At 31.8% G+C, this 12,500-nt stretch overlaps 1 protein-coding gene across 1 annotated transcript; it reads left to right on the top strand.

Moving 5' to 3' along the window:
• Positions 1-6,847: 6,847 nt before the first annotated feature.
• On the top strand, positions 6,848-9,484 carry LOC21387641. The gene is made up of 5 exons (XM_010110113.2): positions 6,848-7,050; positions 7,175-7,252; positions 7,611-7,690; positions 8,887-9,089; positions 9,377-9,484. Coding segments are annotated over exons 1-5 (471 nt in total). The 5' UTR covers positions 6,848-7,048.
• The last annotated feature ends 3,016 nt before the right edge of the window (positions 9,485-12,500 follow it).

Genomic DNA, 12,500 nt, shown 5'->3' with positions numbered 1-12,500 from the left:
TTTTTGTGTGATTGTTTGGTCTTGAGGCTTTTGATTAGGGGAGGTGATCTTTGAATGTTGTTTAGAAGTGAGAAGGATGTTAAGGCTGTGATTTGACTAATTCTTCGTCGTTTGTTGCCTTGTCGCTTCATGCGAACTGTACTGGCGGCTAATGATGGGAATGGTTTACCATATATATATATTTTTTTTTTCTGAAGAAGAATGGTTTACCAAATTTTTAATTAGTAGTGATGCGTTTATTGCCATGTAATTAGAGTCAAGTTCCACTGGAATAAGAAACAAAAGAAGATAGGATTATGAAAAAAAAAACGAAAAGAAAAACAGAGAGGATTAAAAGTTCATTGAGGATTGCACTAAGTAATTAAAAATTTTAATGAAGATAGGTGTGATCATAAGCATACCCTTATGCACATAATTAGAGACTGAGGTCTTAGAGAAAGGTGGTGAGGATAGTTTAGGCAGAGAAATACATCTCTTAAAAAAAAAAAAAATTCTTTTGAGGAATTTGATTTCGAAGGAAAAGTTCTTTCTCAACCTGAATTACTTCTTCTTTTTCAATGTGCTCTACTTCACTTTTCTCAATTTTACTTTAATCCTTACCTCTCAATATTTCAGAAAAATAAATTTACTTGTCTCTCATTTTTAGGAATTTGGATTCCCTGTTGAAAAAAATGCTGACACGCCCTATTCATTCAATGAAAAAACGCCACGTTATTTAACTAGTTTTAAATGACTTAAATGGAGGAATTAAGGCTAACATCTGTTTTAATTCTTTTTGTTTTTTTTTTTTTTTGAAAATTCAAATGATTCAAGACTAGTGTCTGTTTCGTTTATATATTTGTTTGAATAGAAATTAAATTTTTATGAGAAAAATAATGTAATAAAAAATTTTGAACTACCATTGAATCTGCAAAATAAAATAAAAAAAATCTCCATCTGTATCCGATGTTCAAAAAGGTAACAAGTCATTGGTTTTAGTAGAAGGTAACAAGTAATTGATGCATTTTTTTCCCTTCCTAATAGTGCATAGTAGTTGCCGAAGGACAACCTTTCTAATATGCAAGATTAAAATGAATGTTTAGTTGGAAAATTTAAATCATAATTTAAATTATAATTCATAATTTATTATAATATTTTTTCTCATAAAAAATATATATAAATTAAAAATAATTTTAATCACGTGATTTTAATTCATAAATTAAACGTCTCTTAAAGCTTTCCTGACCACATCTCCGCTAAGCTTAGCTCCAGTCTCTGCCCCGTCCATGACACTGTCATTATGACAGATGACATGTTTTTTTTTAAATAAAAAAAGATGACTGGACATAAATCAAGACAACATTTTTAACGACAGCGTCTGACTTTCACCATTAGAAATTTCACTTTCTAAACGTTCATTTATGACAGAGGTTTATCATGAGAAAAGATAAGGCTATTTTCTATCTGGTAACACACTAATTTATGAAAAAATAAATATTAATAGCTGTTGCCCGTAAATAGGGCTGTTCTTGAACCTGTAAAATCCGTAAATCCAACCAATTTCATTCTAATTCAACTTGAAAAATGTAATGTTTAGTGTTAATTTTTTTTTTCGGCTCATTTAATGTTTGGCATGAAGTTTTGAAACAGAATGTGAGTTAGACTTATAATGGCTCGCACATCTCAATCTAACCCGCACTCTAACTTGTTTTCTCTAATATCTAACCCTAGACAAGTAACTCATTTTTACTTTCTAGTTTCTTCTGTTTAAATTAAGCATCTATGTTTACTTTATGTTAAGACTAATTTATGAGTGTAGACTAATTTATGTTTGCTTTATGTTTGATGTTGGATGGACTATTTTGCTTCATGTTTGATGTTTGATTGAACTTTGAGTCTTTAATTCGTTAAATTTTAAAACCGATCACCCAACTCACCTCGCACCGTCCCAACCTAACTCAATCATCATTGGGTTATGAAATTTTTCTAATATCGTTAGGGTTAAATATGTGCAACCAGCACCCTTTGGGGTGGGGGAAGAAAAGTCATACCCCGCACCAACCCAACCCATGAACAACCATACCCGTAAAGTATTAGAGTAGCCACTCCACTTTCAAAAAAAAAAAAACTGAAATTCAAAATTTATGTGATCATAGAAACACTATAGTAAAAATATTAAATTGTAATTCGAGCCTTTAACAATGGGTTAGTATGTCAACTTTCTGCTAATTTGTATCGTTGGTCATAGTCTTTTTGTTCGTTATGTTTGTCCGAGTTAGTGACAATGCTCAACATACATTGGTTGTTTATGGCCATTATTAATTGGATATAGTTATAATTTGTTTCACGCCTTATATAGTATTAAGAATTCAGCCATCTCATTGATCAATTGATTTAATTTGTCTATTTCGACAACCTAATAAAAATGACCAATTTAACTTCATTTTTAGGTCTTGTTGTTTTTACAACTCAAGTCACAATTCAAGTTCTATTGATATAGTATTTTCTTCTGTAAAATTCAAATTCAACTTTTTTACTATAATGTTTATCGTTTATATATACAACTCAAGTTCTTAACTTGAGTTGTGAAACAATAATTACTTTTCTTTAATATGAACCTTGACTTACTCTTTCCCTTTCTCTAGTCAGAGCTTATGCCTATAGGGCACTGAAGATTCCACCCTGATCAGTTAGATGAATCGGTGAGTGACATGAAATGGACATGACCCTTGCCGATCTACCAATGCCAGCCTCAACAATCCGAAGAACATATTTAATTTCGATGCTAATCACAAGTTAATTAATTATGCAGGGAAGAACATATTTTGTTATTAATGCTAATCACAATCACAAGTTAATTAATGCTAATCACAATCGGAAGAACATATTTTGTTATTTTCTGTACGTGTATCATTCATTTGCAAGTGTGCCTCATTTTGCAAATTTGGGCGAAGAAAGAAGGGTAAAGAATCTGCATGATGTTAGCATGTTCCGACCTAGATCTATGCATGAGACTGCGGATGAGATCTGAGCCGCACGATGAGTCTACGACAAGGTGCGAGTCATGTGATGAGGGGGAGGTTTCTGACATTTCATATTATAGATTTTGTGTTTGTGAATTTCATATGGTAATTCAATTTCTTCATGTTAATCTAGTAGATTTCGCTTTGATGAGCAACGCTAATGGGACTGATTGTCAGTTTGTCACTTTTAATTCTGGTGGCATCTAGCAAATTACTGATAAGAATCTGTTAGATTACATAACTTATAAAAATTAAATCACTTCTTATATGGATACAAATAAAATAAATATTCAAAATTCAAGAGTCGAGATTCCAAAGCATTTTCGTCATAATAACAAAATAAACATGTACTACAAGCAACAATGGGCCGGCCCAAGTCCATTCTGACACAGTGACGGGCCGAGCCGACACGACCCGTTATTGTTTAAGGCACGACCCAGTTTATAAATATTGGTGGGCTGGGCTGGATCAACATATATAGGCCGGTGGCCCATGAAAAATCATGGACTGAGCTGGGCCGGCCTGTGTAGGACCATAATGGGTCGGCCCAGCCGGGCTCGTCTAGGCTCATGTTTTTTTGTGTTTTTTTTTCTTTTTTTTAGTAATTTTATAAACATCTTATGTATAATTATCCTGATTGTACTCTTTTTTTTTTACCAAGGTTTTGTCCAATTGAGTTTTCCTTGGAAAGATTTTTAATGAGGCAATCGTAAATAAAATATTCATTTTCATATTTCCATTGACTATTTAAACTTTTATATTTGTTAACTTGTTTAAAAATTCAAAAATTAAAAATTAAAAATTAAAAATTAAAAATTAAAAATTACATGCTTAGATGGGCTGGCTCATCTAAACTCATGAAGGGCCTTGAATGGGCCAGCCTATTCAAGGCCCATGGCACGACCCATCCTGCCCACGGCACGACCCATCCTGCCCACGGCACGGCTTAGCCTGGCCCATGTAAAGTTGGCCTGTGGTGCGAGCTGAGCTAAGGTAATTCTTATACTGGCCAGGCCCACAAATTTGTGGGTTGGGCTGGCCTGGCTTACGACCCGCGTGGGCCTAAGGAGAACGGGTTGGCCCGTTCTTGCATCTCTAAGATTTATAGTGGTTTTCCTGATAATCCAAGGTATGTCCACTGTAGGGTCTTCAGATGGTTCCACTATGATTATAGAAGATGAATACAATGAATATCTCTGTAAATGACGGGAGAATATGCGGAAAATACAACATAATATCTAGAAATTTGTTGGAAAACCTCTAGAAAAATGTGAGAAAGGAGATGACATATATATGTATGCGTATAGCCCCTTTGTGGTCGTGCAAGGGCTGTAGAAATAGGTCTTGATTACTGAAAAAGTGATTTAGAGCAAGTTTCCTCTTTGACTCTTAATTGGAGATTCTTTTCTTGTAGGGAGGTGGCTTAGGGAGCAAGTCTTGGTGTAATTAACTTTTCTTTTTGCTTTTTTGGGTAAGATGCCACAGTTTGGTGCTGATTTAATTATGGAATTATTCCATAATCTCGGAATGTTGATGTGGCATCTCTGTGGCTCAAATGGTTGTTCGAGTGGCCGTACCTGCTGATGGGTAGTGGATTGTTTCTGGCGGCTGATTTCATGATTTAGTCTCATTCTCCGAGACGTATGAGGACACGTGTAAAATGAGAAATGAGGAACGAAATCTAACCTTAACAAAACATCACTTCCCAATGTCAAATTTGCTACCAACAACAATTGTAGTACCTCAAGTCTCGTGGGTTTTCAGTAGCCTAAAAAAAGCCTCTTGGCGCATTTCATGTTTTTCTCTTATTCTCAAGGAGTTTTTTTTTTTTTTTTTGTTTTTAGTTATTCACAATTTTGTCCTTATGTGCCCTTTTTTATAATAGTAATAACACTCAAATTCTATTTATAAACATAATTGGAAATGATCATCTCTTTATCGTTGTATATATCTTTCTTGTGAATTACTCTTACTCTTATTCAAATCTAACTTTGCTATAGGAGCTTATTTAATTTGAGAGTAACAACTAGGCTTCTTGATAGTTGTAGTCTTTAATAGAGCAGTTGACATCTCATATACAATCAATATATTCTTTCTAACTAAATTGTAGTTACTAAAATTGTAGTAACTAAAATTGTAGGTACTAATTAAAAAAGCCTCTTGGATTTCTTATTTTTCTCTTTTTTTTTTTTTCAAGGAGTTCTTTTAGTTATTCATAATTTGTCCTTACATATCCCTTCTTATAATAGTAATAACACTCCAACTCTACTAATAAACATTATTAGGAATGGTCATCTCTTTTGTCATTGTATGTATCTTCTTTGTGAACTACTCCTATCCTATTGAAATATGAGTTTGCCATAAGAGCTTGTTTAATACGAGAGTAACAACTAGACTCTTTCGTATAATTTGTAGTCTTGAATAGAGCAGTTGACGCCTCATTTACCGTCAACATATTCTTTTCAATTAAGATTATAGTTACTAAAGTGTCATATGAAAATTATAGAGTTCTCTTCCTCATCAATATTGATTTCTATACTTAACAACTAAATGGATGCTCTATCTATTTATTAGGGATTTTAACATCAACTTTTCTCTAATTTATTCCATAACTCATAAAGAGATATTTTATTCAATAACACTATTTTAGATCAAAACTCAAATTTAAATAGTAGTGCATACCGCTATTTCTTCCAATTCTTCCCCATTTTTGTCTTTCATTTTTCCTAACTTCTTTCCTTAAGAGTTCTTTTAGAAGCCCATGTTGTACCAGAACATCTTTTCTGTACTTTTTATCAGTGCTAAAATTACTCTTTCTATTAAAACACTTAATCTCATCAAACTAATTCGTTTATACATCATCTTGGGAAAAAAATAATAATTCCAACACCTTCCTCCACAACTTCTGTAACAATTTTTGGCTTAAAAAGCACACCTAAAAAGGCCAAAACCAGTAGAAAAAACAAACTCGGGCGGAAATCAAAAATTTCGGTGGCTCAAAAGAGTTGTCCATATCTACGAAAGAGGTAGAACAAATTCATTAATAACTTCAATTAAAATATCATGATTTTCAAAAAAAAAAAAAAAAAAACTTCAGAATTGCACCCTTAACAAACTCTCTCAACCTTTCTCTACTTGATTAAAACCTTACTTTAGTCTCACTTTTCAATTTTCTCTCGTTTTTATCGAATGGAGACATTTTCTCTCCACTTCTCTCCGCTCTTCAAACCCTATACAAAAAGACGTCAAAAACTCTCAACAAGGAATAACAACTTAGCCCGGCCCTCTAAAACAAATTTGAGTCGCAAAACCCCATACAAAACCATAAACAGCGTTTTCTTGCCGTTGCCACAATTAAGATTGCAAAGTGGGTAGACGATCCACATGCATGAATGAATTACGAAGCAAATTAAACAAGAAAATAAATCACGAAGGCATGCCCACCAAGCCTAAAACGATACTGCATATGAAATCTAAACTTGCAAGCAACAATATATGAATTCACAAAGTTTAACGTTATCTTCTTTACGCTGGACTTGGCGTGAAAGTGACCAATAAATATTGTAAAGGCAAAAACCCACATCATTCCTTAGCGTGCTTTGACATATCCGTCTCTACATCATCACATCTTATGTGTTTTCCTTCCAAAGCATTCCCGCACGTAAATGCCATTTAGAAAACTAGATTGAACCTTAATAGATAAACACGTATATAAACGAAACAAGAACACATATTATTCATGCTTGAAAATAAGCTTTGAAAGTATTTACTAAAGAGGAATTAGCATATTGAGAAAAGTGACCATATACAGTTCATCAACCACGTCAAAGATGTGTCATCGAAGTTCTTACAAATTTCAAAGTGTTCTTAGTTTTCTTCTTTTCAACAGAACAATATTGTTCTGCAGAAACGATATTACTGGTTTGAGAAGAAATTGTTCTGAAGTATTAGCCGGACGGTATGGCTACTCTTTGAAGTACCAAGGTTTGCAGTTGTTCAGCACCAGTAGTAGAGAAACGTGGACAGAAATTGGGCGTAATTCCAATATGTAACTAAATGACTATTACTCATATTTCTTCGAATTATATATCTTCTCTTTTCAAAGATAATTGTATTTTTCTATTGATTTTACGAGATAACTATTGAAAACTAGTCCATATATGCGTGTGTAGGGTAAAGGATCATGCAAAGGAGAAGGTTCGATTCCCTGCAAACGTTCCAGCTTCTCCTCGGCAGTACTTTCCTTACTGGTATTAGTTCTGATTACTTTAATATTTGTGAGTTTAGCTTTTAAATATCTCATTTCCAGCACCAGAATGAGAAGCGCATAAAAAACTGTGGGACCAAATAATTAGATGTGCTTTTGAAAACCAAAATTGTCCCTATGTGTATGGTGATACTAAAGATTTTATTTCTTTTCTCTTTTCTCTTTTTACCGATAGCCTAAAGCCAGCCTAAAAAAATGGATATCAAGCTTCCTGTGAAAAATGAGAGTTTTAATAGTTCAAAATTTGGGAATTTTGATACTGAGGTACTGACTATATACTAGTAATTCCCTCTTGTTTAAGTGCAATAATGTGGTTAAATATGCCTTTACCTTTTCTACAGGGCAAGATGGGTTTTGGGCTCCATACTCACTGTGCTGCCTTTTTCGAACGAGAAATGGGCCAATCTTCAAACTATAGAAGGTACCATAATTCTTACTGTTAAAGCGCATATAGGAACATGTTCTCCTATTAATATACGCTAGATATCCATTTCTAATCAGCATTGATTAATGTGTAGCTATATATATATATATATAGAAGAGTTACATATATATATATAGAAGAGTTTTCAATGAAATATAGTTATTATAAAATATAAAAATTAATTTGATATTGTAGTGTGATAAAAATTCAATTTTATTAATTATCATAAACTTTTTTAGTTAACTATCAAATTTATTACAATCGTCAGATCAATATCTTATAATTAATATAATGATATTAGATGTGTAAATATTCGAGTAACTATTAAATCTATACCCAAATATATATATATATATTATCTATACAGTCTAACAGTAGAATCGTCACTCCAACATACACAGACATTAGAAAAACATAACGCCAAGAAATTTAACTATCTCAAGACTATTGCTACACTTTAATTTAGTAATTTAACATAATACGAATGTTAAAAAAATGTAATAATAATTAGAGACAATTAGTTATCTTAAGGTTTCACATTTTAAACGCCGGTTACATTAAATAAATATCATGTTATGTTTTTTATTTTTATATTTTTTATACGTTATGTCGGAATGATCCCTTTATAGTTAATGTAGGGAATATATATATATATATATATATATATTTTTTTTTTTTTTTCTAAAACTCTATATGTTCGTATTTGCTTAGTAGTATCCATAGATCATAGATTATATGTCCCTATCCGTAGTCTTTGAACTTAGGAACAGATATACTTGATATTATACGTAGAGTCTCCCGATATGCTCTGTGAATCCAATCCAAAAGGTAAGTTTTAAGGAAGACCCAAATCTAGGTATTGTCTAGTGGTGAGGCATCACTCTTAGATGAGTCCAGGAGACGTTTGGTTTATTTATTAAAATTATGAGATTAGAATCATTTTTTATTTATATGTATTCAAATCATAATATGAATCCCCTTACTAAACGTCTCCTTAAATTCCGATATTACAAATTCAAGTCCCGCTAGAAATCTATCTACAAGAACCTTCAAGACTTGAGCTTTTTTACATTATATAATAACCAGTCAATTAGTAACAATTGTTGTTGACATTTTATTTATATATATATATATGTATGTATGTATACATGCAAATATATATATATATAAATATATACATATATATGTTAAAGGAAAAGCAGAAATGGTTGTGGAAGAGGTAGAAAATGTAGCGGAGATAGTAGAAAGAGTGGCAACAGTAGCCAAGAAGGTATCATCAAACGTAGCAGAGAAACTTCCAGAGGATGGAAAGCTAAAAGAAACTGCTTTATTTGTGGAACGCGTATCCAAAAAGGCTGCCCATGATGCTCAACTAACCATAGACTTTATTCACAAGGTATCTTCTGTATTTTCAGCATATTCTTTTTCTTTTTTTTTTTTAATTCCTTCCTGTATGAGCCATATATTTGATTATTAGTTTTATTTATTATTTTTTTCTTTTTTTCACTAATTTTCGTTTTATTAATTGACTATGTATGACCTGATCTCATGCATCAATAAAGAAAAATAAAACTGTTGTATTAAAAATGCCGGGAAACATAAATTATTCTATAGCACGTACATCTTTAAATGCTTATTTGAGATATGAATATTGATTTCTATTTCAAAAAATTAAAAATTTAGGTTGATGAATTGAAGCATGACATTGAAGACTTGGAGACTATGGTTGAGCCAGATGGCGATTCGAAGAATGAAACTAAAGGGAAAGTGTTACGAAAAGAAAATTCTTAATTATTTGCAGCTCCTTTAAAAAAATAAATAAATAAAGGGCTTAAAAAATTTTCATTATGTGACTTGGATATTTCTGATAGTGTACACAAAGAAATACGTTAAGAATTACGATTTTTTTTTATCCTTCTTCTGTGTTATGACTCATGAGTGGATGCAAAATCAAGTTGACCACATGTTTCTGCACAAGCTGTTCTTAATGGAATCAGATTTTTCAATTCATACCGAAGAGGTTCGAACCACCATAATTTAAACTCACGAATTAAACGGTACTTAAGAAACTGATTTATAGAGCGAAAGATTGACCCTTTTATCAATTTAAGAAGCAGAGATTTTAAGAATACTGCATGTTAAGGTGTTAGCTAGTTTGATTAACAAATCTTTTTAATATTGTAATCATTTTAAACCTTGGGTCGAATTGCATCACAAGGACAGGAAAAGTTCAGTTTTATCCTTGAATAAAAATGCAGTAACGAACCTGTAAACAGTAAACTAAACCCGAGTGCGACATCATTTAAATATAAAAATAAGAAATAACGGGTGCATTTAGAATTAGTTTTAAAATGATCTTATTTTTAATAAAAAGTAAAAATGAGATCGTTTTGATAATCATTCTGAAATTGTGTTTGGTTGATTTTTTAAGAGATTATTTTGAGTATAATAAAAAAATAAAATTGTGTTTATTAATTAATATATTATAATATTATTAATAAGTACTAAAAAATTAAAACAGAAAAGTGAAAACAACTTTCAACTGTTTTCTAATTTTTTCACAAAAACAATTCTCATTACTTTCGTTTTCATTTTTGTTTTCAAAATATTTGCTAAGCAAATATCATTTCGTTTTTATTTTCATTTTTTATTTCTCAAAATACGTAAAAACTAGTTCTAAACACGCACAACACAAACTTATTAGGATATTGGCGTGCGCCTTCAGTGTACCCTTTTAAATGCTGATGGCTTGGAGGAAAAGAGGTTATCTTTTGTAATTAACCCTCTTGAAAGCCTTTTCCTAAAACTGATCTTTTAACTCCTTTATGGATTTCAACTACTAATTAATATGCCAAACACAAATTGAATATTTGACAGGCGAAGAACTTGGTAACGAAATAGTTCTTTGTACTGGTCTTTTTCGTTTAAGTGAAACAGTTAACTATAAGTTGAACGATCGGTTGGCACCTCTTTTTAAGCTTAGAATGACCACATGTTAGTGTTACCCTTGATGGTTTGCATTTTAATTTTTCTCTTATATTATTATTTTTTTTAATTGGCATCATTAGTCCTTAACTTTTTATTAGGTAACAATTTAGGGTCTATTTAGTTCGTTGATTTGAATTTTTAATTTGAGTTGAGATGTGATTTTATGTGAGAGCTTTTTACTGTAGCAAAAAAGTTAGAAGTGATTGTTTGTGAGAGCTTTTTACTGTAGCAAAACTCGAATTCTAAACTCGAATCAGCGAAATGAACGGGGCCTTAATCTCTATTCTTTTAATTTTGAGAGCTTTTTACTGTAGCAAAACTCAAATTTTAAACTCGAATCAGCGAAATGAACGGGGCCTTATTCTCTATTCTTTTAATTTTGATAAAATAGTCCTCAAACTCATAAATTATTGACAATTTAAGCCTTTCCGTTATAGTTCGTTAATTTTTTAACACAATACCTCGTGTGCAATAGATGTGACAAGATTTTCAAGGGTATTTTAGTAAAATATTGATTTCATACATTAATAAAAGTTAAAATTCAAATAAAAAGTTTTTATTAAAAAAAAAAACTTGTTCCGTTGTTCACCCCAGAAAAAAGAAATCCAAAAACTTAAAAATTACAAAAGAGAAAAGACCAAAGAAAAAAAAAAAAAAAAAAAGGGAACAAAATGAAACAAGTTTACCAATTTTTTTCCCAAACTTCAGCACAGAGTCTTGTTCATACATTGAACCAACAAAGATGTTTATTCTACGAACAACAAACTAATTCCCAAAATTTTCCCAAACTTCAGCGACGAATCTTGTTTATCCATTAAACCAAAAAAAAAAAAAAAAGTAAATAAACATCTTCATCTGGACGCCGTCGACGACGCAGCGCTAGCCATATCAATTAGATCCATGTTGCCGGAGCAGAGAGTGTTAGATTTCGAAGCAGCGACACCGACGCGTCATCTCGCTCGCCGCTTGGCCGGTGACCACCACGAGCTTCCTCGCCCAGACGGCGCTCAAGCAACAAACTTTCTTCACCTACGGCCTGGATTGTGATGAATGGAACGGGGATCGAAGGAAAGGCAAGGTCCTTATTGTAGATATGATTTAGGAAAGGTCTTCTTTTTTGCTTCTGGTTGATTTGAAGAAATCCCAGAAAATAGACTCATGTTTATGGTTCTTTGATCGGATGGATGGTTAAGAGAAGGAATTGAAATCACGGTAGAAAGAGTGAGAGATAATGGAGAAGATGGATGAGAAGAGATACTGGGTAATACTCTAACTAGAATCATAATTTAAAATTATTTTTAGGATACGTTTTATTCATAGATTAGAATCATAAGATTAAAATTATTTTTAATTTATGTATATTTTTTATGAGAAAAAATACTGTAGCGAATCATAAACCATAATTTGAATTGGGGTACGAATCTCCCAACCAAACAACCTCTTAGTTTATATGTGTTTTTTATGAAGAAAAAATACTGTAACGAATCACGAATTATAATTTAAATTATAGCATGAATTTATTAACTAAACGCACTCTAATAGATCGACAGTGGAAAAAAGAGTTTGAGTAGTTTTTTTCTTAAAATAAAGGACTTGAGCATTTTTTTTTCCTTCTCTTATTTGGTGTGAGTGAGGGCATTTTCAACTTTTAAATGAAGAGAAGTGCATGATGTCGCGTGCAAGAATTCGTTAAAAAATTTGACAAAATAGACAGAAAGGTTTAGAGTGTGTTTGGTAAATAGACGTAGAATTATGATTTTAGATCCTAGATCAAAATTAGTATTTGTTTATAGTGATTTTAAACCATGATTCAGAATTA

Source organism: Morus notabilis, unplaced genomic scaffold, assembly GCF_000414095.1.
Source record: "Morus notabilis unplaced genomic scaffold, ASM41409v2 Scaffold415, whole genome shotgun sequence".
Taxonomy (NCBI): Eukaryota; Viridiplantae; Streptophyta; class Magnoliopsida; order Rosales; family Moraceae; genus Morus; species Morus notabilis.
The sequence above is the reverse complement of the archived record's forward strand: the minus strand, read 5'-3'. Positions and strand labels throughout refer to the sequence as shown.

What these genes read in the sequence shown, in the direction of transcription:
- LOC21387641 (XM_010110113.2), top strand. An exon ending in CGGCAGTACTTTCCTTACTG is followed by an intron (nt 7,253 to 7,610) that starts GTATTAGTTCTG and finishes CCTTTTCTACAG; the next exon opens with GGCAAGATGGGTTTTGGGCT. An exon ending in CCATAGACTTTATTCACAAG is followed by an intron (nt 9,090 to 9,376) that starts GTATCTTCTGTA and finishes TTAAAAATTTAG; the next exon opens with GTTGATGAATTGAAGCATGA.